This window comes from Leucoraja erinacea, chromosome 6 (genome assembly GCF_028641065.1).
Source record: "Leucoraja erinacea ecotype New England chromosome 6, Leri_hhj_1, whole genome shotgun sequence".
Taxonomy (NCBI): Eukaryota; Metazoa; Chordata; class Chondrichthyes; order Rajiformes; family Rajidae; genus Leucoraja; species Leucoraja erinaceus.
In genome coordinates this window covers 14,636,057-14,659,318 of record NC_073382.1, presented here as the reverse complement: position 1 = coordinate 14,659,318, position 23,262 = coordinate 14,636,057, and the positions used below count along the sequence as shown (strand labels likewise).

Here is a 23,262-nt window from a genome sequence, read left to right as displayed (position 1 = left end):
GTCGTGGCCCTGAGACTTCAGACTGAGTTAAAATATTTTGTTGGGTGTGAAGCGCGGTCCGTCTTGCTGAGGATGTGAGAGGTGCTCTGGCAATGCAGATCTCTGCACGACCTGTATTGACAGCCTATTTCCTTCATAGAAACATAGCAAATAGATGCAGGAGTAGGCCATTCGGCCCTTCGAGCCTGCACCGTCATTCAATATGATCATGGCTGATCATCCAACTCCTGTACCTGCCTTCTCTCCATACCCCCTGACCCCTTTAGCCACAAGGGCCACATCTAACTCCCTCTTAAATATAGCCAATGAACTGGCCTCAACTACCTTCTGTGGCAGAGAATTCCAGAGATTCCCCACTCATTGTGTGAAAAATGTTTTTCTCATCTCGGTCTTAAAAGATCTCTCCCTTATCCTTAAACTGTGACCCCTTGACTTCCCCAACATCGGGAACAATCTTCCTACATCTAGCCTGTCCAACCCTTTAAGAATTTTGTAATTCTATAAGATCCCCCCTCAATCATCTAAATTCTAGCGAGTACAAACCGAGTGTATCCAGTCTTTCTTCATATGAAAGTCCTGACATCCCAGGAATCAGTCTGGTGAACTTTCTCTGTACTCCCTCTATGGCAAGAATGTCTTTCCTCAGATTAGGGGACCAAAACTGTACGCAATACTCCAGGTGTGGCCTCACCAAGACCCTGTACAACTGCAGTAGAACTTCCCTGCTCCTATACTCAAATCATTTTTGCCATGAATGGTAACATACCATTCACTTTCTTCACTTCCTGCTGCACCTGCATGCCTACTTTCAATGACTGGTGTACCATGACAACCACTTCAGACTGAAACATTGTTAATTCCTTTCACCCCTCAGATGCTGCTTGACCTGAGTTGCTCCAATTCAAGCATATCCAATCTCTTACGTCTCCCCTTTCATATATCTCTCTGTTACACTTTCTAATACTCACAGATTCATCCACGTTCTCATGTTCTCAGTTAATGCCACACACATCTTCATGTACACTCCCACTTTTTCATGTAGTTACACTTTTTGTAATAATTTTTGTAATAATTTTGTAATCATCTCGGTCCTAAAGGATTTCCCCTTTATCCTTAAACTGTGACCCCCTTGTTCTGGACTTCCCCAACATCGGGAACAATCTTCCTGCACCTAGCCTGTCCAACCCCTTAATCCCCTATGGAGCATCGCTCTATAGATGCTGCTGCACCCGCTGAGTTTCTCCAGCATTTGTGTCTACCTTTGACAGCCCCAAATGTGATTGCAACCTGCAGCGGGTGGGCGGGGCCGCGGCCTGGGCCGGGCAGGGACGTCACGCGGCGTGGGCTGATTGGCTCGCGGCCGCCCCTCACCCCGCGGTGTGACGTCAGACGGCAGCAATGGCGGCGCTCAGGGCCAGGGCCAACGCCGCCTATCGGCGCGCGATCTTGGCGCTGAAGGTGAGCGGCCGGACAACGTGGCGCGGACGTGTTGCCGTTAGCATTTAAACCCCAGGCGAACGGTGATGCAGAGGAAATAAGCCGGTGTCTGTGGCTCCTTAGCGGGACAGACACGCGGTGCCAACTGGGGCAGGGGTGGACAAGCCAGGGCCATGACCTTCTCGTCAATGCCCAGTGAACAGTGACCACTACCAAGATTGCCCTCCGTCCTCACAATTCAGTTCATTATCCTTGCTCATGCCGGCACTTAGCTGAGTGTGCAGCCAGGCTTACAGTGCAGGAGAGGGGAGAGAATGGGTAGTGGAAGGAGTTTGGGATTGCACAGAGTTACTGGAGGGCGCTCGGCATTGCAGAAGGGGGTAGGGGAAGGAGTGGACATTGCAGTAGGGTAGGGGAGGGAGTGTGACATTGCAGAAGGGGGTAGGGGAAGGAGTGTGACATTGCAGTAGGGTAGGGGAGGGAGTGTGACATTGCAGAAGGGGGTAGGGGAAGGAGTGGACATTGCAAGAGGGTTAGGGTGGGAACAGCATTTCAGAAGGGTCAGCGAGGCAGGAGTGTGGCACTATAGAGAGAGCCAAGCAGTGAGGTTGGCACTGCAGGAGATGAGGAATCCCTCGGTGGTACACACAAATGCTGCATCTATGGAGCGAAGGAAGTAGGCAACGTTTCGGGCCGAAACCCTTCAATCCCTCCCCTCCACAGCATTTCAGGGGGAGGGGGGAGGGGGTGTTCCCTGCTGGTGGGGTATTGGGTGACCCCTGCAGGATGGGTAGCGAGGAGGGATGGTACGTAAGAAGAAACTGCAGATGCTGGAAAAATCGAAGGTAGATAAAAATGCTGGAGAAACTCAGCGGGTGAGGCAGCATCTATGGAGCGAAGGAATAGGTGACGTTTTGGGTCGAGCTCTCTCACAGCCCACTGTCTCCGCCTCCCTTCTTCCCACCCTCACATCAGCCTGAAGAAGGGTCACAACCCGAAACGCCACCTATTTCCTTCGCTCCATAGATGCTGCCTCACCCGCTGAGTTTCTCCAGCATTTTTATCTATCTAGCGATCATGGTACTATCAGGCGGTTGCACGGGGTGACAATGGCGTTGGAACTTTGCATTGCGTGTGATAGCGTGGGAGTGCAGGAGTGTCTTCCTGGAAAACCCATTGCATTTTGGGGAAAGGGGAGGGGGTCGGAGTGGACAAGCTCTAAGCTCTTTGGTCTTGATGGAGTGTGGCCATGCAGGCATAACATTGTTAATGCAGATAATCAGCACAGAGGGAGTGTGGCACTCTGTGGATTGGGAGAGGAAAGTGGAGCTACGCAGGGGCAATAACATGGTGGACTAAATGGACCCAGGCAATGTTGTGGGAATATCGCACTGCAGGAGGGGGGTATGGCAGAGAGAGTGTGATGCTGGTGGAGCGTGCTGGCTGTTAGATGCAATCCTCTGCTCTTTGCATGTTGATGGTACCATTTTGACTTGGTGTCCTGGACTTAATTGTTAATGCTCAACCTAAATCCCTGAAAACTGGTTATCTGTTTGTGTCACCTTGCTGCTTATAGGATCTTGCTGCAGACCAATTAGCTGCTGTGTTTCTAGTGTTACATTGGCAACTCCATTTCATTGGTACTTAATGGTTCTAAAGTAGTGCTGTCCAGAGTTAATTTAAAGTGCTTTTCCATTATTTTCCAAAATAAATGTGTTGTTTTTGGTCATGCCTCACAACTGGCATTGGTATCTGCTTATTATTATCATGTGTACTGAGATACAGAGAAAACCTTTTTAATGTGCAAATCACACCAAGCATGACAACAATTAAACTGTACACAAATATAACAGGTACTGCAAAAAGAACAGAACATAGTGCAGGACAATAGTTTTTACAAATTCAGAGAAAACAGGGTTGATGCTGTCAGCTCTTGAGAATATTTATTCATCTCTGAAATGATAATTGCCATTTCAGTTTTAGATTTTCTTCAGAGTTGTATATTCATTGATCTGTAGTGTTACATTGAACAATCACATGTTGATATCTATTTATAGTTGGGGAAATTGACAAATTAAAAACAATGAAGTCTTCAATTAACTATCTCCTATTACATCATGTTTTTGAAGAATGGAATCAAATGTAAGTGCACAGAGAGTAACATGTCAATGAATTATTTGTTTTTGTGGCAACTCTGTAGTATTCAGTGATGTAAAGTTTAATGTTCAAGAAGGAACTGCAGATGCTGGAAGATCGAAGGTACACAAAAATGCTGGAGAAACTCAGTGGGTGCAGCAGCATCTATGGAGCGAAGGAAATAGGCGACGTTTCAGGCCGAAACCAGAGAAGGGTTTCGGCCCGAAACGTCGCCTATTTCCTTCACTCCATAAATGCTGCTGCACCAGCTGAGTTTCTCCAGCATTTTTGTGTAAAGTTTAATAACTGGGTGTTCCCAATGCCAATATAGCTCAAAATTAGTTATCCTGAAGTTCACCGTTTCAATTTAATTGTGGATATTATTTAATTGATTAGTGGGGTGGGAGATTGCAACCTTCACGTGGTCAGCCCTGTTTCGACAAATGCAATCAACCCGGTTTGCACAATCAAATAAGATCAAATAGAACAAGTTGTCCTACAACTTTAGGCTGTGCACGCCATACGCAAGAAGAAGAATTGATTAGTAGTTGTACTTCTGTTTTTTTTTATATATCGTAAAACAAGAGTAGACATTAGAAAACATAAGGCTTGGGAGCTTAAGCTTGTGGTGCAAAGGAGGGAACAGTTTTTCACTGAAATTTAAATGATCCTGTCAAGGAGCCTCAAAATTATTTGTTTATCAGAGATTATTCTTTATTATCAAAAATATTAGGGCTTTCATAACCTCTCGACATCTCATTTTTGACAGTGTGACAGTTTTATTTTTGGAAATCTTTAAGGTTTTATGCAATATTTTAAAGGCTTGTCTGACGTAGACTAACAGTTTAGCCAGTGTTGTTCCTTTGTTTAAAAAGGGAAGTAGAGAGAATCTACAGAAATATCAGCCAGGGAGCCTCACCTCATTGGTAGAGAAATTATCGGAGAGGATTCTTTGGGGTAGGTTTTACTTCCATTTGGAAGAGAATGGGCTAATTAGGCATAGTCAGCATAGCTTTGTACATGGCAGGTCGTGTCTTATTAACTTGATCAGTTTTTTGAGAAGGTGACGAAGGTGATTGATGAGGGTAAGGCAGTGGATGTAGTCAATGTGGATTTTAGTAAGACATTTGATAAAGTCACCCATGGTGGGCTTATCCAGAAGATTAAGATACTCGGGATTAACAATGACTTAGTCATAACGGAATGAGAACTGGATTAATGATAAAAGGCAGAAGATTGTAGTGGAAGAATGCTATTCTGGCTGGCAGTCTGACTATTGGACTACTGCAGAGAACTGTGCTGGGACCTCAGTTGTTTGTGATATATGTAAATGACTTGGACATAAATGTAGATGGGCTGGCTGGTAAATTTGCAGATGACAGCTAGGTTGTTGTAATTGCAGACAGTGAAGAAGTCTCAACGTATACTCCTCGATATAGATCAGCTACAGAAATGGGTGGAGAATTGCAGATGGAGTTTGATCACAGCGAGTGTGAGGTGTTTCACTTTGGGAGTTGGAATGTACTGGGGAGGTATACAGTTAATGGAAAGACCCTTATCCACATTGGTTCAGAGCGATTTATGAGTCCAAATCAATAGCTCCCAGAGTGGCAATACATGTAGGCATAGTGATAAAAAAAGGCCTGTGGTATTCTTGGCCTCATTGAGAATCATGAAGTCGTGATGCAGCTTTTTAAGACTTTGCTGAGGCGCATTTGAAACGTTGTGTGCAGTTCTGGCTGCCCCATTACTGAAAGCATGTGGTGTCTTTAGAGAGGATGCAGAAAAGGTTTACCAGAATGCTGCTTGGATTAGGGGGTATTAGCCACACGGAAAGGTTGGACAGACTTTGATTGTTTTCTCTGGCACACCGGAGATTGGAGAAGAACGTGATAGAATTATTATAAAATTATGGGAGGCATAGACACGTAGACAGTTAGAGCCTTTTTCCCTGGATGGAAATGTCAAAGACTAGGGAGCATAGCTTTAAGTTGAGTCATAGAGTCTAGCATGGAAACAGACCCTTCGGCCCATCTTCCCCACACAAGCCAACATGTCCCATTTACCATAGTCCTACCTGCCTGCATTTTGTCCATATCCCTCTAAACCGTCTAAATGTTTCTTAAACATTGCAATAGTACCCGCCTCAACTATCTCCTCCAGCAGTTAATTCCACACCCACCACTCTTTGTGTGGAAAAAGTTACTCCTCGGGTTCCATTTAAATCTTTCCCCCCTCACTTTAAACTTATGTCCTTTGGTTCTCGATTTATGTTGCTCTGGGCAAGAGACTCTGTGCATCTACCTGATCTATTCCTTTCATGTGGGGCAAACTTTAAAGGAGATGTGGGTAGCAGATTATTTTACAAAGAGGGTGGTGGGTGTCTGGAATGCCCATCTGGGGTTATACTGGAGGCAGTTATGATTGTGGCATTTAAGAGGCTTATTGATAGGCACATGGGTATGCAAAGATTTGAGGGATATGAATCATGTGCAGACAGATGAAATTAGATATTCCTGGCATCAAGTTTGGCACATCCATTGTGAGCTGAGCATGATCCTATGTTATGTTGTTCTAACTTTTCTTGAAACACTTAATTTTCCAGACCTGCACAACTCAGTCACATAGTTTATGCAAATTACTTTATGCATGTGTCATCACTAGTTCTCTAGTGATGACACATGCTTAACTGAGCCAAGATCAAGAGAAATATGCCTTATTTCTCCAAGTCAAGTTAATTCTTCTAAGTAGAGATGATCTAGCAAGTGTATCCTGGTCAGAAAGATTTTTGTTCATAATTTCTCATCAACATATGCATATAACTTTTATTCTGCCATTTAGACAGCTTTTAGGCATATAGAGTGAATTCAAGGCATAATTAGGGAAGACGCTGCAGATGTTGGAATGTATGGATGGTTTAGAATCCAATGGTAGAACATGGCAATAGGCCCTTCGGATCAAATTCCATGCCGAACATGATGCCGTTAAACTAATCTCCTTTGATCAGAACTATACACAATAATCCAAATGTGGCCTAATCAAAGTCCGATAAATCTGCGATATGACTGCCTGACTCTTAGACAATCCCCGACCTATGAAGGCAAGCATACCACAAGCCCTCTTTACCATTCCATCTACTTGTGTTACTACTTTCAGAAAGTTATGGACTTGGGACTCAGTTGAATTTTCCAAATTCAGGTATCCACACCCCTGATGTTCTCCCACACACATTCACCTGTCTGTCTGAAGAAGGGTCTCAACCCAAACTGTCACCTATTCCTTTTCTCCAGAGATGCTGCCTGCCCTGCTGATTACTGCAGCATTTTGTGTCCACCTAGTTTATTTATCTCTTTCCTCATCTTTCCTAATTCCTGAACAGTTCCATTGTCTCCCAGTCTCTGTCAAAGTCCCCCCGTCCTCCATCCCCTTGCTCCCGTTCACTGGGTTCCATCTGTCCATTGCTCCCTCCATATTTGGCTCTCTTTATTACCCACCAGCCTCCATTTCTCCCCCCAGTCATGAAAACAGGTCTTGAACCAGAGTGCCGACTTACATCTTTTGCATTCACGGATGAAGCTGGACCCACTGAGTTCTTCCAACATTCTGTTTTGTCTTCCATAATTGGGGATGATTGTGATTACCATTTGCTCCCATTGGAAGATAGCATTACGGATGACTATTTTCATTCCCTTTGTTAATGAACAAAGAGAGAGTAATATTAACTCTGCCTACAAAGGCTATATATATAATAATACCTTTCATCCAATGGCAATTATTCCACCATTCAATTGGATTACTGCTGATCTGTTCCTCAAACCAATTAATCACACATTGCAATGAGCATCTCTGCTCACGCTCACACTAAGATAACATAACTACTGGGTGCTTTGAGCTAAGATGGGGAAGCAATTGGGGAGAAGAATTGAGTGCCAGTGGTTTGTTAGTTTGCAGCCTAAACCAAAATTGGTGGTAGAGTGAACAGTGAAGAAGATTATCTAATAATACCATGAGATCTTGATCAATTGGGCAAAACAAGCCAAAGATTGGCAGATGGAATTTAACTAGGATAAATGCGAGGTGTTACCTGGTAACTTAACTGGGGCAGGACTTGCATGGCAATGGCAGGGCCCTGGAGAGTGTTGTAGAGCAGAGAGACCCATAGGTAGAAGTACATAGTTCCCTGAGAGTGGCAACACTGGTAGAACAGGTGTTGAAGAAGGCGATTGGCACACGTTCCTTCAAGGGTCAGGGCATTTAGTACAAGATTTGAGACGTCATGTTATAATGGACGGGCGGTTGGTATGACCTTTGGTGTTACATTTGCACATTCTCCCCTTGACAGTGGGTTTCATCCTGTTTCCTCCAACATCCCAAAGGTGGTGGGTTGGTAGGTTAATTGGCCACTGAAAATTGCACCTACTGTGTAGATGGGTGTTAGAATCTGGACAGAGTTGATGGGCACGAGCCAAGAATAAAATTAGATTAGTGTAGGATTACGGTAAATGGGTGTTTGAAGAGCCAAAGGGTCTGTTTCAGTGTTCTACGATCTTATCTGCTAGAAATAATAGTTAAAAGCACCAGAGAAAAAATTGAGGGTTTTAAAGGAAGTTCACGATCTAGAAAGGAAGAATGGTACTCGCATCTCCTGCAGAATGTCCCAAAGTTCTCTATAGTAAATCATATATTTTTGATGTGTAAATATTGTATGAAAAATTGTATTGTTTTACACAGAGAGTGGTGAATCTGTGGAATTCTCTGCCACAGAAGGTAGTTGAAGCCAGTTCATTGGCTATATTTAAGAGGGAGTTAGATGTGGCCCTTGTGGTTAAAGGGATCAGGGGATATGGAGAGAAGGCAGGTACAGGATACTGAGTTGGATGATCAGCCATGATCATATTGAATGGTCGAAGGGCTGAAGGGCCTACTCCTGCACCTATGTTCTATGTTCTATGAAATGCGACAGCTAATTTATGCAGATCACAAAACCATGAAGGTACAATGATCGGGTTACCTGCTTCAGTAATATTGAGTGAGGAATCAATATTGGCTCCAGTGATATCTTTGGAAAGGGTCACTATCAGTTTCCTTAGGAACTTTTAAAAAAAGTCAACTGGATGTGTACTTTTACAGTTTGTAGAGTGGGAACAGAGTTGTGTTGAGAGATTGAAATGGACATTTACTTAGCATTGGCAAAGGGGTAAACGTCTGGCTGTACAGTCAGATCCTAGAATTCTATGATATTGTTTCAAGCAGCCTTGGAGTGTGGATGGGGTCAGGGATTTTGGGAAGAATTCATAGGGATGAGAAAAAGAGTTGTTTTTAATTTTCTTTCATCACATTTGTTTATTAGTAATAAAAACAGCAGAGATGGAACATAAAGGCTTTGGCTGGATGTGTGGTTGGAGGTGAGAGGTCATATTGTTAAGTTTCCAATGAAATATCCAACTAGTCTTGGCAACCCAAATCCTGTGGGAGATGATCTCAGTGCGCCTTACTGATTGCGTCCCTTGATGTGCGATTGCTGGAACTGTTAGTGGTTTTTTTGTAATGTTTAGTATTTGGTATTAAAATGCAAGATATCGCTGACAATCTGAATTGTTTGTCACTGTGACTTTGATGTAAAAAATTGCCTTTGATCTCAGATTGTAGTGGTTTAATTAGTGGACAATCTTTATTATCAAAATTATGCGCTGTACCTCATTGTTACTTTACCTTCTGCATAGATTTAATTGATTTCTAGCACTGTATCAAATACCATTTGTACTTTGGGATGTGTACATTGTTTTTAATTGGATTTGTGGATCAAGTATTCTCAGATTTATTTTCATTCTGGGGAGGGGGAGGTCAGAGTCAGGGAACCCAGCATCTAAGAGTCCTTACAATGTTGCACATAATATCTTAAATAAACTGACCCAAGAGACAAGTCATTTTGTTGCCAGGGTGGATTGAAAATCTAATTTTGATGCAAAGCTTGAAGCTGGAAGAGAGATGAGCAGCAGCCACAACGGAATTATGTTTTTTTTAGTTTGTCAAATGAACAGATTTATGGAGAGAACTCTTTAAGTAGCCATTTTCTTTGAGGGCTATTCATGAAATTTGGCCATTTGTTTTGATAAATGTATTTGCAATATCTAAGGTCTCATTCTGCTTGGGTAGCCTATAACCCTTGGCATGAACATAATATGAACACAGCACTGGTGTTGGTCTTTCACACATTCACCTATTCACCTAGTTTATTTTCCCTTTGTTCACCTTTCCCATTCTTCCCCCTGCCCCCCCCCACCTCCCTCCCCCTTATTGTCCCATTTACCCATCAATCCTTCCCCTACGGGCAATCTTTTCCCTTCTCTCTGTCCAGATGCACGGTCTCAACCTGAAAAATTGACATACACCACAAATGTTGCTTGACTTGCTAACTAAGGGAAACCCCCATTCCCTAAACAATGATGACATCTCGAGTGTTGTAGTACGGAACACCTTACCTGGGAACAGATGCGGCGTAGACGGAGGAATTGGTTTTCTTTGAAGATTCCACTCTCCCATCATAGATGGGGCTCTCACTCGTGTCTCCTCGGTCAGCAGCTTGCTCCCTTGCTCCCCTTCCCCCTAGTCACAACAGAGACGAGTTCCCTCATCTTCCACCCCATCAGCCATCGCATACAACACATAATCCTCTAAAATTTCCACTATCTCCAACGGGATCCCGCCACTAGCCACATTTTCCCATCTCCACCCCTTTCCGCCTTCCGCAAAGACCGTCCCTCCGCAACTCCCTGGTTAACACATCCCTTCCCACCCAAACTACTCCCTCCCCATGTACCTTCCTCTGCAACCGCATAAGATGCAACACCTGTCGCTATACCTCCTCCCTCGACTCTGTCCAGGGACCCTGACAGTCCTTTCAGGTTAGGCAGAGGTTCACTTGCACCTCCTCCAACCTCGTACTGTATCCGTTGTTCAAGATGTGGGATCTTATACATCGGTGAGACCAAACACAGACTGGGCGATCGTTTTGCAGAACACCTTCGCAAAGCCCGCCTGAACCAACATGATATCCGGGTTGCAGGACACTTTAATTATCCTTCCTATTCCTACACAGACCTTTCTGTCCTTGGGCTCCTCCATTGTCAGAGTGAGGCTAAACGCAAATTGCAGGAACAGCACCTCATATTTCGCTTGGGCAGCTTAGAGCCCAGTGCTATGAATACTGATTTCTCTCACTTCAGGTAGCCCTGGCATTCCCTTTCTCTCAATCCCTCCCCCACCCAAGTCGCACTAGCTTCTCATTTTCACCCTACAAACAGCTTACAATGGCCTTTATCATCGTCACTTTTTTGCATATCTTTCATTCAATGTTCTTTATCTCTCCACATCACTCTCCATATCTCTTGTTTCCCTCATCCCAAACCAGTCCGACGAAGGGTCTTGACCCGAAACGTCACGTATTCCTTCTCTCCAGAGATGCTGCCTGTTCCGCTGAGTTACTCCAGCTTTTTGTGTCTATCTTCGGTTTAAACCAGTATCTGCAGTTCCTTCTTGCACATCAAAACTTGAGAATAGTTTCTTCCTCAATGTTGAGACTTCGGAACCCATCATCTCTTTCACACACCCTTCCTGAGGGGTGCAACCATATATTTTTTTTAACTCTACCTCATTTGGTCATTCTAATGTTGCACTTTATATATTTTTTTCCCCTGGTTCTGTTTGCACCACAACCTTTGTGCCATCCTGTTGTTTTGTATTAATTGTTGAATTTATTGTTATATCTATTGTAATAATAAACAAATCTACTGTGATAGAGCATAGAGTTCAGGGTTTTAGTTGAAGGGGAAATTAGGATGTTGGAATGAAGAATGTTGGTGCTTTCCTTTACAACCCTGTTTTGCTTCAACGGTACCTCGTGAAGTATGATGTCAACTGATATTTTGAGTGATACCGAACTAAAGGATTATGGCCAAACAAAGTGCCGGAAGAACTCTGCAGGCCAGGCGGCATTTGTATAGGGAAATGGCATTTGTATAGGGAGTCCAGACGATATTTCAAGTTGGGAAAGGTCAATTTCCTTCCACAGATGGTGCTTGGCATGCTGAGTTCCTGCATTACTTTGGCTTTTTGTTCAAGAATGCAGGATCTGCAGTCTCTTGTATCTCTGTAAAGAATTATGGATTTAATTTCCTGAGTACACAAGGAACTGAAGTTGCTGGAATCTAGCATGGAACACAAAGTGTAGAGTAACTCAGGTTAGGCAGCATCTATGAAGGACCTGGAAAGATGATGTCTTGGGTCAAGTCTGAGGCTGAGTCCAGACCCAAACTACTGCAGTCCAGGTGGGCTACATGAATGGAACTGAGAGATCAAAAGTGATTGTTCAGAATGTACTATAGGAGCTCGGAAAATATACTGGGAGATTGCAGACAACTGCAAGACTGGCAGGGTTGTCATTATTGGGAATTTTAACTTTCACAATATAGTCTGGGATTGCCATAGTGTCAAAGGCTTAGATGGGGTGGAATTTGTCACATGTAACCAGGAAAGTCTCCTCGAGCATATCTACAGGGTCCTAAAAGGGAGAGGGGAAATCTTGACCTACTCTTAGGGAATTGGGCAGGGCAAATGATAAAATTATCAGTGGGTAAATGTTTTGGGATCAGCAACCACAGTTTAAAATGAAACATAGAAAATAGGTGCAGGCCATTTGGCCCTTCGAGCCTGCACCACCATTCAGTATGATCATGGCTTAAATAATTCTGGAAAAGGATAGAACAAATCCACAAGTTAAAAGTTCTAAATTGGAGCAAGGCCAACTTTGATGGTATTAGGCAGGAACTCGCAAAGGCATATTGGGGTAGGTTGTTTTTGGGCAATTGGACGCCTAGAAAGTGGCAAAACTAGGGCAATTGGAACTAGCTTATATGGAGCATCTTGGTGGGCATGGATGAGTTGGGCCAATGTGTCTGTCTCCACACTGTATGACTATGACACTGGGCTATTGAGGTTGGGGATCTGTTGAAACTTGAACTGACCTGAATATTTATTTTGTAAGTGTGAAGGGATTGTGTGAGTGGAGTTAAGATGTAAGTAAGATTCTTTTATAGGGACTGCTTGGCTTCCTCCTTTCTCAGTCCTCATTAATTTGTTTTAATTCTAAAAATCCTTCCTTCTCTATTTCTGACGGTCAACCATCCTCTGATGTCCTTACGTGGCTGGTGTTGAATCCCATTTCATAACATTATCCATGAAACAGCTTGGAGTGTTTAAGTATATTTAAAATATTGCATCAATGCAATTTGCTGTTGTTGAATCTGACCCTGACTTTTGCCTTTGTGTTCATACACTTGAATCATGTGCATTATGTTTTCTAGCATGCAGCATCCCACTCCAGATCCAGCTTTCCAGTTTCTCGTGCATTGTACTCCACTGTTCATGATGCATATGAACCCGTAAGTTGTCCTTTATAGATATCTATTAGAACATGAAATGTTTTTTATAGGGTGGAGATGAAGAAGATGTTTACATTTGTGAGCCACCCAAAACTTGGCACCTTAAATATCAGATAGCATTGATAAATTCTGTGGGGAACTCAGAAGAACCCTTCTTTGAGATTGGGGTGAATGTGAAACAAGTCAAGCACAGAAAATGGTTGAGGTGATTAGCAAAGATATATCCAAGGGCAAGTAAGGTAATAACAAGGGAGAAAGGAATGGAAAGATAAGCTGAAGGGATGAAATGATGGGGGCTGGGGGAGCATGTAACCACCACACATATTGCATGTAACCACGACATATATCTATTCAATTAAAACGTTCTACTTATTGATAAAGGAATTATTCAGAAGGACTGGAAACTGGAAGTGGGGTGAGGTAGTTTGCATTATTTCCAATGATGAGTGCACAGTTCCAGTTTTGTGTTTGGTAATAAACTCTTAAATGATCCAAGCGCAGGCAGGTGGGACTAATGTAGCTGGGACACGTTGGCTGATGTGGGCAAGTTGGCCGAAGGGCCTGTTTCCACACTGTATCGCTCTATGGTGGGGAAGGGGGAATGCTTCTTGACCGTTTGATAAACAATGAAGAACAGGGAAATCATCTGTCATCAGAAGAAATAAGAAACAACATTAGAAGCAAAGAGGCTAAATATTTGGTAGCTATTTGAGCCCATAAGAAAAATTAGGATTTTCTCCAATATGTTATTTTTCAGTAAGCAACAGTTAGGAGCCCTTGATGCAATAATTCGACCTCTCTATTGCGGAAATAATTAATGTTCTCTGCACAGAAAGCATGATGTATGAAGGAAATTAATGAGCGAAGTGTGGAGCCTTTATTTAATACTAGACTAAGTGGGACATGTTGGGTCCCAGGTTCACACGAGAGGGCTGGTCACCAACGCAATATTCCACCGCTCCACCAATTCCAATATTAGTGGTCAGTGGGGGGGGGGGTCTGGAGCACCAGCATGGCTGTTGTGAGTCAAGTCAAGTCAAGCACAGAGAGTGCAGGGCCAACAATCCATTTCAAACCACTTAATGTCAAGTCAATCCATTTCAAGTCAAGTCGAGCACGGGGCAAGCAGAGCCAGCCAACAATACAATCCATTTGATTTCATAGAAACATAGAAATTAGGTGCAGGAGTAGGCCATTCGGCCCTTCGAGCCTGCACCGCCATTCAATATGATCATGGCTGATCATCCAACTCAGTATCCCGTACCTGCCTTCTCTCCATACCCTCTGATCCCCTTGGCCACAAGGGCCACATCTAACTCCCTCTTAAATATAGCCAATGAACTGGCCTCAACTACCCTCTGTGGCAGAGAGTTCCAGAGATTCACCACCCTCTGTGTGAAAAAAAGTTCTTCTCATCTCGGTTTTAAAGGATTTCCCCCTTATCCTTAAGCTGTGACCCCTTGTCCTGGACTTCCCCAACATCGGGAGCAATCTTCCTGCATCTAGCCTGTCCAACCCCTTAAGAATTTTGTAAGTTTCTATAAGATCCCCTCTCAATCTCCTAAATTCTAGAGAGTATAAACCAAGTCTATCCAGCTTTCTTCATAAGACAGTCCTGACATCCCAGGAATCAGTCTGGTGAACCTTTTCTGCACTCCCTCTATGGCAATAATGTCCTTCCTCAGATTTGGAGACCAAAACTGTACGCAATACTCCAGGTGTGGTCTCACCAAGACCCTGTACAACTGCAGTAGAACCTCCCTGCTCCTATACTCAAATCCTTTTGCTATGAAAGCTAACATACCATTCGCTTTCTTCACTGCCTCCTGCACCTGCATGCCTACTTTCAATGACTGGTGTACCATGACACCCAGGTCTCGCTGCATCTCCCCTTTTCCTAGTCGGCCACCATTTAGATAATAGTCTGCTTTCCTGTTTTTGCCACCAAAATGGATAACCTCACATTTATCCACATTATACTGCATCTGCCAAACATTTGCCCACTCACCCAGCCTATCCAAGTCACCTTGCAGTCTCCTAGCATCCTCCTCACAGCTAACACTGTCCCCCAGCTTAGTGTCATCCGCAAACTTGGAGATATTGCCTTCAATTCCCTCATCCAGATCATTAAAATATATTGTAAATAGGTGGGGTCCCAGCACTGAGCCTTGCGGTACCCCACTAGTCACTGCCAGCCATTGTGAAAAGGACCCGTTTAGTCCTACTCTTTGCTTCCTGTTTGCCAGCCAGTTCTCTATCCACATCAATACTGAACCCCCAATGCCGTGTACTTTAAGTTTGTATACTAATCTCTTATGTGGGACCTTGTCGAAAGCCTTCTGGAAGTCCAGATACACCACATCCACTGGTTCTCCCCTATCCACGCTACTAGTTACATCCTTGAAAAATTCTATAAGATTCATCAGACATGATTTACCTTTCGTAAATCCATGCTGACTTTGTCCAATGATTTCACCACTTTCCAAATGTGCTGCTATCCCATCTTTAATAACTGACTCTAGCAGTTTCCCCACTACCGATGTTAGACTAACTGGTCTGTAATTCCCCGTTTTCTCTCTCCCTCCCTTCTTAAAAAGTGGGGTTACGTTTGCTACCCGCCAACCCTCAGGAACTACTCCATTTCATTTCAGGTGAGGCAAAGCAAAACAAAAGCACAGGGCAGGCCAAACAACTCATTTCATTTCATTAAGAGCTAACAGATTATTTATTGCAAGCACGTTAAGGGTTAGCAAATCATCATTCATTGCAAGCACATTGCTGGCTAACAAATCATTTATTGCAAGCACATTAATGGTTAACAAATAATCATTCATTGCAAGCACATTACTGGCTAACAAATCATTTATTGCAAGCACATTAAGGGTTAAATCATCATTCATTGCAAACATATTACTGGCTGACAAATCATTTATTGCAAGCACATAAAGGGTTAACCACATAAAGCACATAACCACATAAAGCACATAACCACATAAAGGGTAGACTCACAGTTCGGTAGACTCACAGTTCAGCAGACTCACAACAGAATCACAGTTGTTGTTGCCCCTCCCTCGTGATCTTCCAGAGTGACTGACTCGCGCCCAGGCATCTGGGGTTTTATAGTCCTGCCCCCCCGGAAGGGGTGTTACCTTCATCATGGTGATTGACAGGCGAGAGGACCAATCAGCTGATCTCAGGATTTTTTAAACGTCCATAACTTTTTTACTTTTCATCAATCGGAAAAATCCTCAGGGCTGCCGCAGCGGAGGAGGACTGTGAGTAAGATGGCCAAAAATCATAGCGATATATGGTAGCAAATTTTCTAAAATCAATATCCAGCGCTGACTGGAAGTGGTCAAGATGAGGCTTTTAGTTTCTAAATGTTTTATATTTGTGCAACTGCAGAAACTGAAATACCTTAACACGTTTTTTTTGTTAACAAACCTGAGAAAATATTCCAAAAAAAGATGTTGTACAAACACTTAGCATTCTAGAATATGTTGAAAGGTAGATAGTGAGGTTACTTGGGCTTTGGAAATAGTGCAGTAATGCATGCCTTTTAGATGACTATGATTTGGATGGTAATGTATTTGTGCCTGGAACTTTGTTTTCTCTTTGGAAATGTGCTTGTAGGCAAAGAAGGAATGGTAGGTACACAAAATTGCTGGGGAACTCAGCGGGTGACGAAGCATCTATGGAGCGAAGGAAATAGGCAAGGTTTCGGGCCGAAACCCTTCTTCAGACTGATGGGGGGTAGGGGGGAGAAGGAAGGAAAAAGGGAGGAGGAGGAGCCCGAGGGCGGGGGGATTGGAGGAGACAGCTCGAGGGTTAAGGAAGGGGAGGAGACAGCAAGGGCTAGCAAAATTGGGAGAGTGGAGAAACTCAGCGGGTGCAGCTGCTGCTGGTGTTTGTTCTCAGTTATAAATTAAGGACCTTTGCAACAAGAGCAAGAGTATAGAGAATTGACAGTGGAATGCCAGATTGATGGGAAATGAAATATTAACTAAATATATTTTGGCAATCAATGAAAGGACAAGTATCCATAAAGCAGAGTGAATGTTGAGTGTTAAAGAATGTTCAGTGTAATTACATATTTTAACAAAGGTAAAAATACAAGTAGAAAAGGCAAAAAAGCACAAAGAGAATTTTAATTTTATCACAGGGTAAAAATATAAAAGCAAAGAAGTGTTGAACTTGTATAAAGGAGATCTGCATCAAATTCATTTTATGCTGATTACTTGGCAAGGATCTAACACTTTGCTCCAGAAACTTTAGCTTGAGAGTAAAATCAGTTCATCTTCATGTGCCTGATTATTATCAATTGATCAAAGAAAACTTTATAATGCTAAAATCCCCTCTTTGAGAGGGATGTTCTTGCCCCTCTGATTTTGCAAGAAATCGAGTAAAAAGAGGGAGGGAGAAATTAGTAGAACATTAAATATTATGTTAAATATTCATATCAATTTTCGAGCATTTAATATATCAGCCACTAAGGTTGTTTTTGTTTAATTTCCACTGCAGACATTTGATAAAATCCTCATTGCGAACAGAGGAGAGATTGCCTGCCGGGTAAGTTATTTTCAATTGCAATGTTTTTTTACCAATTATAGGAGAAGCAAAGTTTTGGGAATATGTTTGTTCAAACCACTCTCTTTTATAATGATAGATTCCTATTACATTTAAGGCAGCATTCCACCTATCATACCAATAGTAGGTTATTTAATGAAAAACACACAGTCCTACTCATAGAGCCATAACTCGTAGAGTAATTCCGCATGGAAACAGGCCCTTCAGCTCAACTTGCCCATGCCTACCAAATTGTCCCAGTCCTACATGCCCACGTTTGGTCCATATCCCTCTAAATTCATTTTTTCAATAACTTATCCTATTCCTTCTGTGAAAGCTTTTCTTCATTTGCTTCTCCTAATTTTGAGGCAGTATTTCCTGATCATGGTACCGCTACTTAAATCAATTTTTTCCCTAATTTCTTGTAATTAGTTTAAAAATTATTTCCTTAGTTATTGAATTCCTCACCAGCAGAAACATTTTATCTTTATCATATTCAACTCAAGAAGAAACTACTTGTGTTAACTTTCATGTTTAGTTAAGCAGATCCATTATGATGTTAGCTGGAAGCAACTTCTTTTTTTCCCCATTAAATTCTCAACATCGGTGTATTTCCTTAATGCAAACAGTGGGAGATTTAACATCCAACCAGTTTGGCAACTACTTTGGACTGTTGGGCAAGAACATGCTACTAATATGAGTATCAATATTTTCTATAACCTTCAAAGATTTCCCTGGGGCAGCCAGTTAACCGACAGATTTATGGTTACAGCTTTTGCTACTTGCAAGGTATGTTTTTCTGGTTACTAAAAAAACCCAGTACAGCATAGGAACATGCCCTTCAGCCTACAATGATGCCAAGTTAAACTCATCTCCTCTATCTGCACATGATCCATATCCCTCCATTCTTTGAATGTCCATGTGCTTACCCAAAAACCTCTCAAGTATAACCATTGTACCTGCCTTCGCAACCACCCCTGGCAACGCATGGCAGGCACTCACAACTCTGTTTAAAAAAAAAAAAAAGGCCTGCACATCTGCTTTAAAATTTGCCCTTCTTACTTTAAAGCTTTGCCATCTTATCTTTAAAACAGGTCTGACTTCTCTATACTATCTATCTCATAATTGCAAATATGCAATGGAAGGCATTTAAAGACTGCATGGATGAACTACAACAATTGTTCATCCCAGTTTGGCAAAATAATAAATCAGGGAAGGTAGTGCATTCGTGGATAACAAGGGAAATCGGGGATAGTATCAAAACAAAAGATGAAGAATACAAATTAGCCAGAAAAAGCAGCCTACCAGAGGACTGGGAGAAATTCAGAGTCCAGCAGAGGAGGACAAAGGGCTTAATTAGGAAAGGGAAAATAGATTATGAAAGAAAACTGGCAGGGAACATAAAAACAGACTGCAAATGTTTTTATAGATATGTGAAGAGAAAAAGATTAGTTAAAACAAATGTAGGTCCCTTGCAGTCAGAAACAGGTAAATTGATCATGGGGAACAAGGAAATGGCAGACCAATTGAATAACTACTTTGGTTCTGTCTTCACTAAGGAAGACATAAATAATCTGCCGGTAATAGCAGGGGACCATATAACCATATAACAATTACAGCACGGAAACAGGCCACCTCGACCCTTCTAGTCCGTGCCGAACACGTATTCTCCCCTAGTCCCATATACCTGCGCTCAGACCATAACCCTCCATTCCTTTCCCGTCCATATAACTATCCAATTTATTTTTAAATGTTAAAAACGAACCTGCCTCCACCACCTTCACTGGAAGCTCATTCCACACAGCCATCACTCTCTGAGTAAAGAAGTTCCCCCTCATGTTACCCCTAAACTTCTGTCCCTTAATTCTCAAGTCATGTCCCCTTCTTTGAATCTTCCCCACTCTCAGTGGGAAAAGCTTATCCACGTCAACTCTGTCTATCCCTCTCATCATTTTAAAGACCTCTATCAAGTCCCCCCTTAATTCCCTCCAAAGAATAAAGCCCTAACTTGTTCAACCAATATCTCCAAGTTAGTTGCTGAAAAGCCAGGGGGCATTGTAGTAAAGGATCGGATGAGGATGCTAGGAGACTCTGTACTCTATTTTGGCAGATGCATCCTGTCCTATAAATTGAGGTTATCCAAAATGGCACACCATACTCCAGACTATGGCTCACCAATGCCTTGTACAATTTTAACATTACATCCCAACTTCTATACTCAATGCTCACCATTTATAAAGGTACTACACCATAAGCTTTCTTTACCACCTTATCTACATGCGATTCCACTTTCAGGTAACTGTGCACAGTTATTCCCAGATCCCTCTGTTCACCTGCATTCGTCAATTCCGTACCATTTACCATGTACGTCCTATTTTGATTTGTCCTGCCAAGATGTAGCACCTCACACTTATCCGCATTAAAGTCCATCTGCCATCTTTCAGCCCACTCTTCCAACTAGCATAAATCTCTCTGTAGACTTTGAAAATCTACTTCATTTATCCACAACGCCACCTATCTTAGTGTCATCTGCATACTTACTAATCCAATTTACCACACCATCATCCGGATCATTGATGTACATGACAAACAACAGTGGACAGGCTAGATGGACCCAAAGTCAGATCCCTGGGGCACCCTTAAGGTCAAGGGCCTCCAACCTGACAAAACAACCATCCACCAAGAACTTTTGGCATCTCCCATTCAGAGACTGTTGAATCTCTGGAACTCTCTGCCATTAATAGGGTACAATTGAACCTTCATTAACCATATTTAAGTGGGAACCTAGTCAAAGGCCTTTGTGAAGCCATAATACAACATCCACTGCTTTACTTTTATATTTCTCAAAAGTGTCAGGGGGTCAAATGAGATGGAGGAAATGAGTGAAATCCGGGTTAGGCGGTAAGTGGTGTTAGGTAAATTGAATGGATTAAAGGCCGATAAATCCCCAGGGCCAGATAGGCTGCATCCCAGAGTACTTAAGGAAGTCGCCCCAGAAATAGTGGATGCATTAGTGATAATTTTTCAAAATTCTTTAGATTCTGGGGTAGTTCCTGAGGATTGGAGGGTAGCTAATGTAACCCCACTTTGTAAAAAGGGAGGAGGCAACATTCTAGTATAATTAGGACTCTCTCTATTTTGTTGACATCCTTCCTATAATTAGGCGACCAAAATGTGTACACCATACTCCAGAATTACAGACCAGCCTTAGTCTAACATCGGTAGTGGAGAAACTGCTGTGGTCAGTTATTAATGATGGGATAGCAGCACATTGCGAAAGTGGTGAAATCATTGGACAAAGTCAGCATGGATTTATGAAAGGTAAATCATGTCTGACGAATCTTATAGAATTTTTCAAGGATGTAACTAGTAGAGTGGATAAGGGAGAACCAGTGGATGTGCTATATCTGGACTTTCAGAAGGCTTTCGACAAGGTCCCACCTAAGTGATTAGTATACAAAACTTAAAGCACACGGTCTTTCAGCCCACTCTTGATGTGGATAGAAACTCTCTGTAAGACTTTGAAAATCTACTTCATTATCCAAAGGGTCCTTTTCAGAGTGTCAGGCAGTGACTAGTGGGGTACCGCAAGGCTCAGTGCTGGGACCCCACCTATTTACAATATATATTAATGATTTGGACCAGGAAATTGAATGCAACATCTCTAAGTTTGCGGATGACACGAAGCTGGGGGTCAGTGTTAGCTGTGCGGAGAATGCTAGGAGGCTGCAAGGTGACGGATGGGCTGGGTGAGTGGGCAAATGCATGGCAGATGCAGTGTAATGTGGCTAAATGTGAGGTTATCCATTTTGGTGGCAAAAACAGGAAAGTAGACTATTATCTGAATGGTGGCCGATTAGGAAAAGGGGAGATGCAACGAGACCTGGGTGTCATGGTACACCAGTCATTGAAAGTAGGCATGCAGTTGCAGCAGGCAGTGAAGAAAGCGAATGGTATGTTAGCATTCATAGCAAAAGGATTAGAGTATAGGAGCAGGAGGTTCTACTGCAGTTGTACAGGGTCTTGGTGAAACCACACCTGGAGTATTCCATACAGTTTTGTTCTCCTAATCAGAGGAAAGACATTCTTGCCATAGAGGGAGTACAGAGAAGGTTCACCAGACCGATTCCTGGGATGTCAGGACTTTCATATGAAGAAAGACTGGATAGACTCGGTTTGTACTCGCTAGAATTTAGAAGATTGAGAGGGGATCTTGTAGAAACCTACAAAATTCTTAAGGAGTTGGACAGGCTAGATGCAGGAAGATTGTTCCCGATGTTGGGGAAGTCCAGAACAAGGGGTCACAGTTTAAGGATAAGAGGGAAATCTTTTAGGACCGAGATGACAAAAACATTTTTCAGACGGAGAGTGGTGACTTAAGGAATTCGCCACAGAAGGTAGTTGAGGCCATTATTTGATATATTTAAGAGGGAGTTAGATGTGGCCCTTGGGTAAAGTATCAGGGGTATGGAGGGTAGCAATGTACACCCCACTGTTGGATGATCAAGCCATGATCATATTGAAAAGGGGAATGCAGACCGAAGGGCCGAATGGCCTACTGGGGCACCTATTTTCTATGTTTTAAAGATGTCTAGCAGCACTCTGTTAAGATGGTTACTGCACAAAGTCTGAAGTTCTGCACTCAAGCATACAAATGGCAAATAATTATCAATAACAGATGTGCGAAGGACACTAATGCCCCTGTCCCACTTAGGAAACCTGATTGGAAACCTCTGGCGACCTTGCGCCATACCCAAGGTTTCCATGAGTCGCCAGAGGTTTTGGGTACTCGCCTGGAAAGCCTCCACCGAAGCGCGAGCTGCATTTACTGCCAAAGATCCTACAGGATCTTTGCTACCAACCCACTAAGAGTGATTAATATTCTGACTCCTTGGAGTGATTTCATCATATACAAGAAAATCTGGTGGAATTCTGTCCATTGATCATATAGGTGAGCATGCCTTTTGGAACCTACACTTCCCACCACTTAGAAGAATGAGGATCTTCATCTATGGGAAGACCAGCCCATCCAAACTCTCATCGTGACTTGGAAATTTGTCAGTTAACATTCAACATTCCTAAATTTTAAACCCCAGAACTTTCAATTGATCAACTCCATAACTGGATCTTTACACAAATTACTGCAGTTTAAAAAGGCCCCTCTCAAGAGGAATTAGGGAAGGATAAGATATATAGATATGCCATTTATTGTCACTATACATGTACAGTGAAACTGAAAGCTGCTCGTACTCAGTGCATACATACAATTTAGCACAAAAAACAAGAAACAGAAAAAAAAAAAAACAGAAGGGAGATGGGGGGGGGGGGGGGGGGGGGTATAGGTGCACAAATTCTGCGGCGCTACATACATATATACATATATACAGATGGAAGTCCGTGTTGGGCGGTGTAGTCAGTGCATGTGTGAATTTGAATTTATAGTAGTTATAATTCTCGGAAAGCAACTATTCCTGAGTCTGTTTGTCCTGGATTTGATGCACCTATAGCGCCTTCCAGAGGGCAGCAGGTCGAACAGTCCAAACGCAGGATGGAAGCTATCTTTGATGATCTTCTTTGCCCTGCTAAGGCAGCGGGAGGTGTAGATGTCCATCAGGGAGGGGAGAGGGCAGCCAATGATCCTCTGCGCTGTCCTGGTTACCCTCTGAAGCCTCTCCCTGTCTGC

The 23,262-nt window shown here is 42.8% G+C and overlaps 1 protein-coding gene across 1 annotated transcript in view; it reads left to right on the top strand.

The window, feature by feature from the left end:
• The first annotated feature begins 1,347 nt into the window (after positions 1–1,347).
• Positions 1,348–23,262, top strand: part of pcca (propionyl-CoA carboxylase subunit alpha) — a 426,732-nt gene continuing 404,817 nt past the window's right edge. The window contains exons 1-3 of the mRNA XM_055636654.1: positions 1,348–1,458; positions 12,936–13,013; positions 17,535–17,582. Coding sequence (XP_055492629.1) covers positions 1,399–1,458; positions 12,936–13,013; positions 17,535–17,582 — 186 coding nt within the window. The 5' untranslated portion in view covers positions 1,348–1,398. The remainder of the gene's footprint in view (positions 1,459–12,935; positions 13,014–17,534; positions 17,583–23,262) is intronic.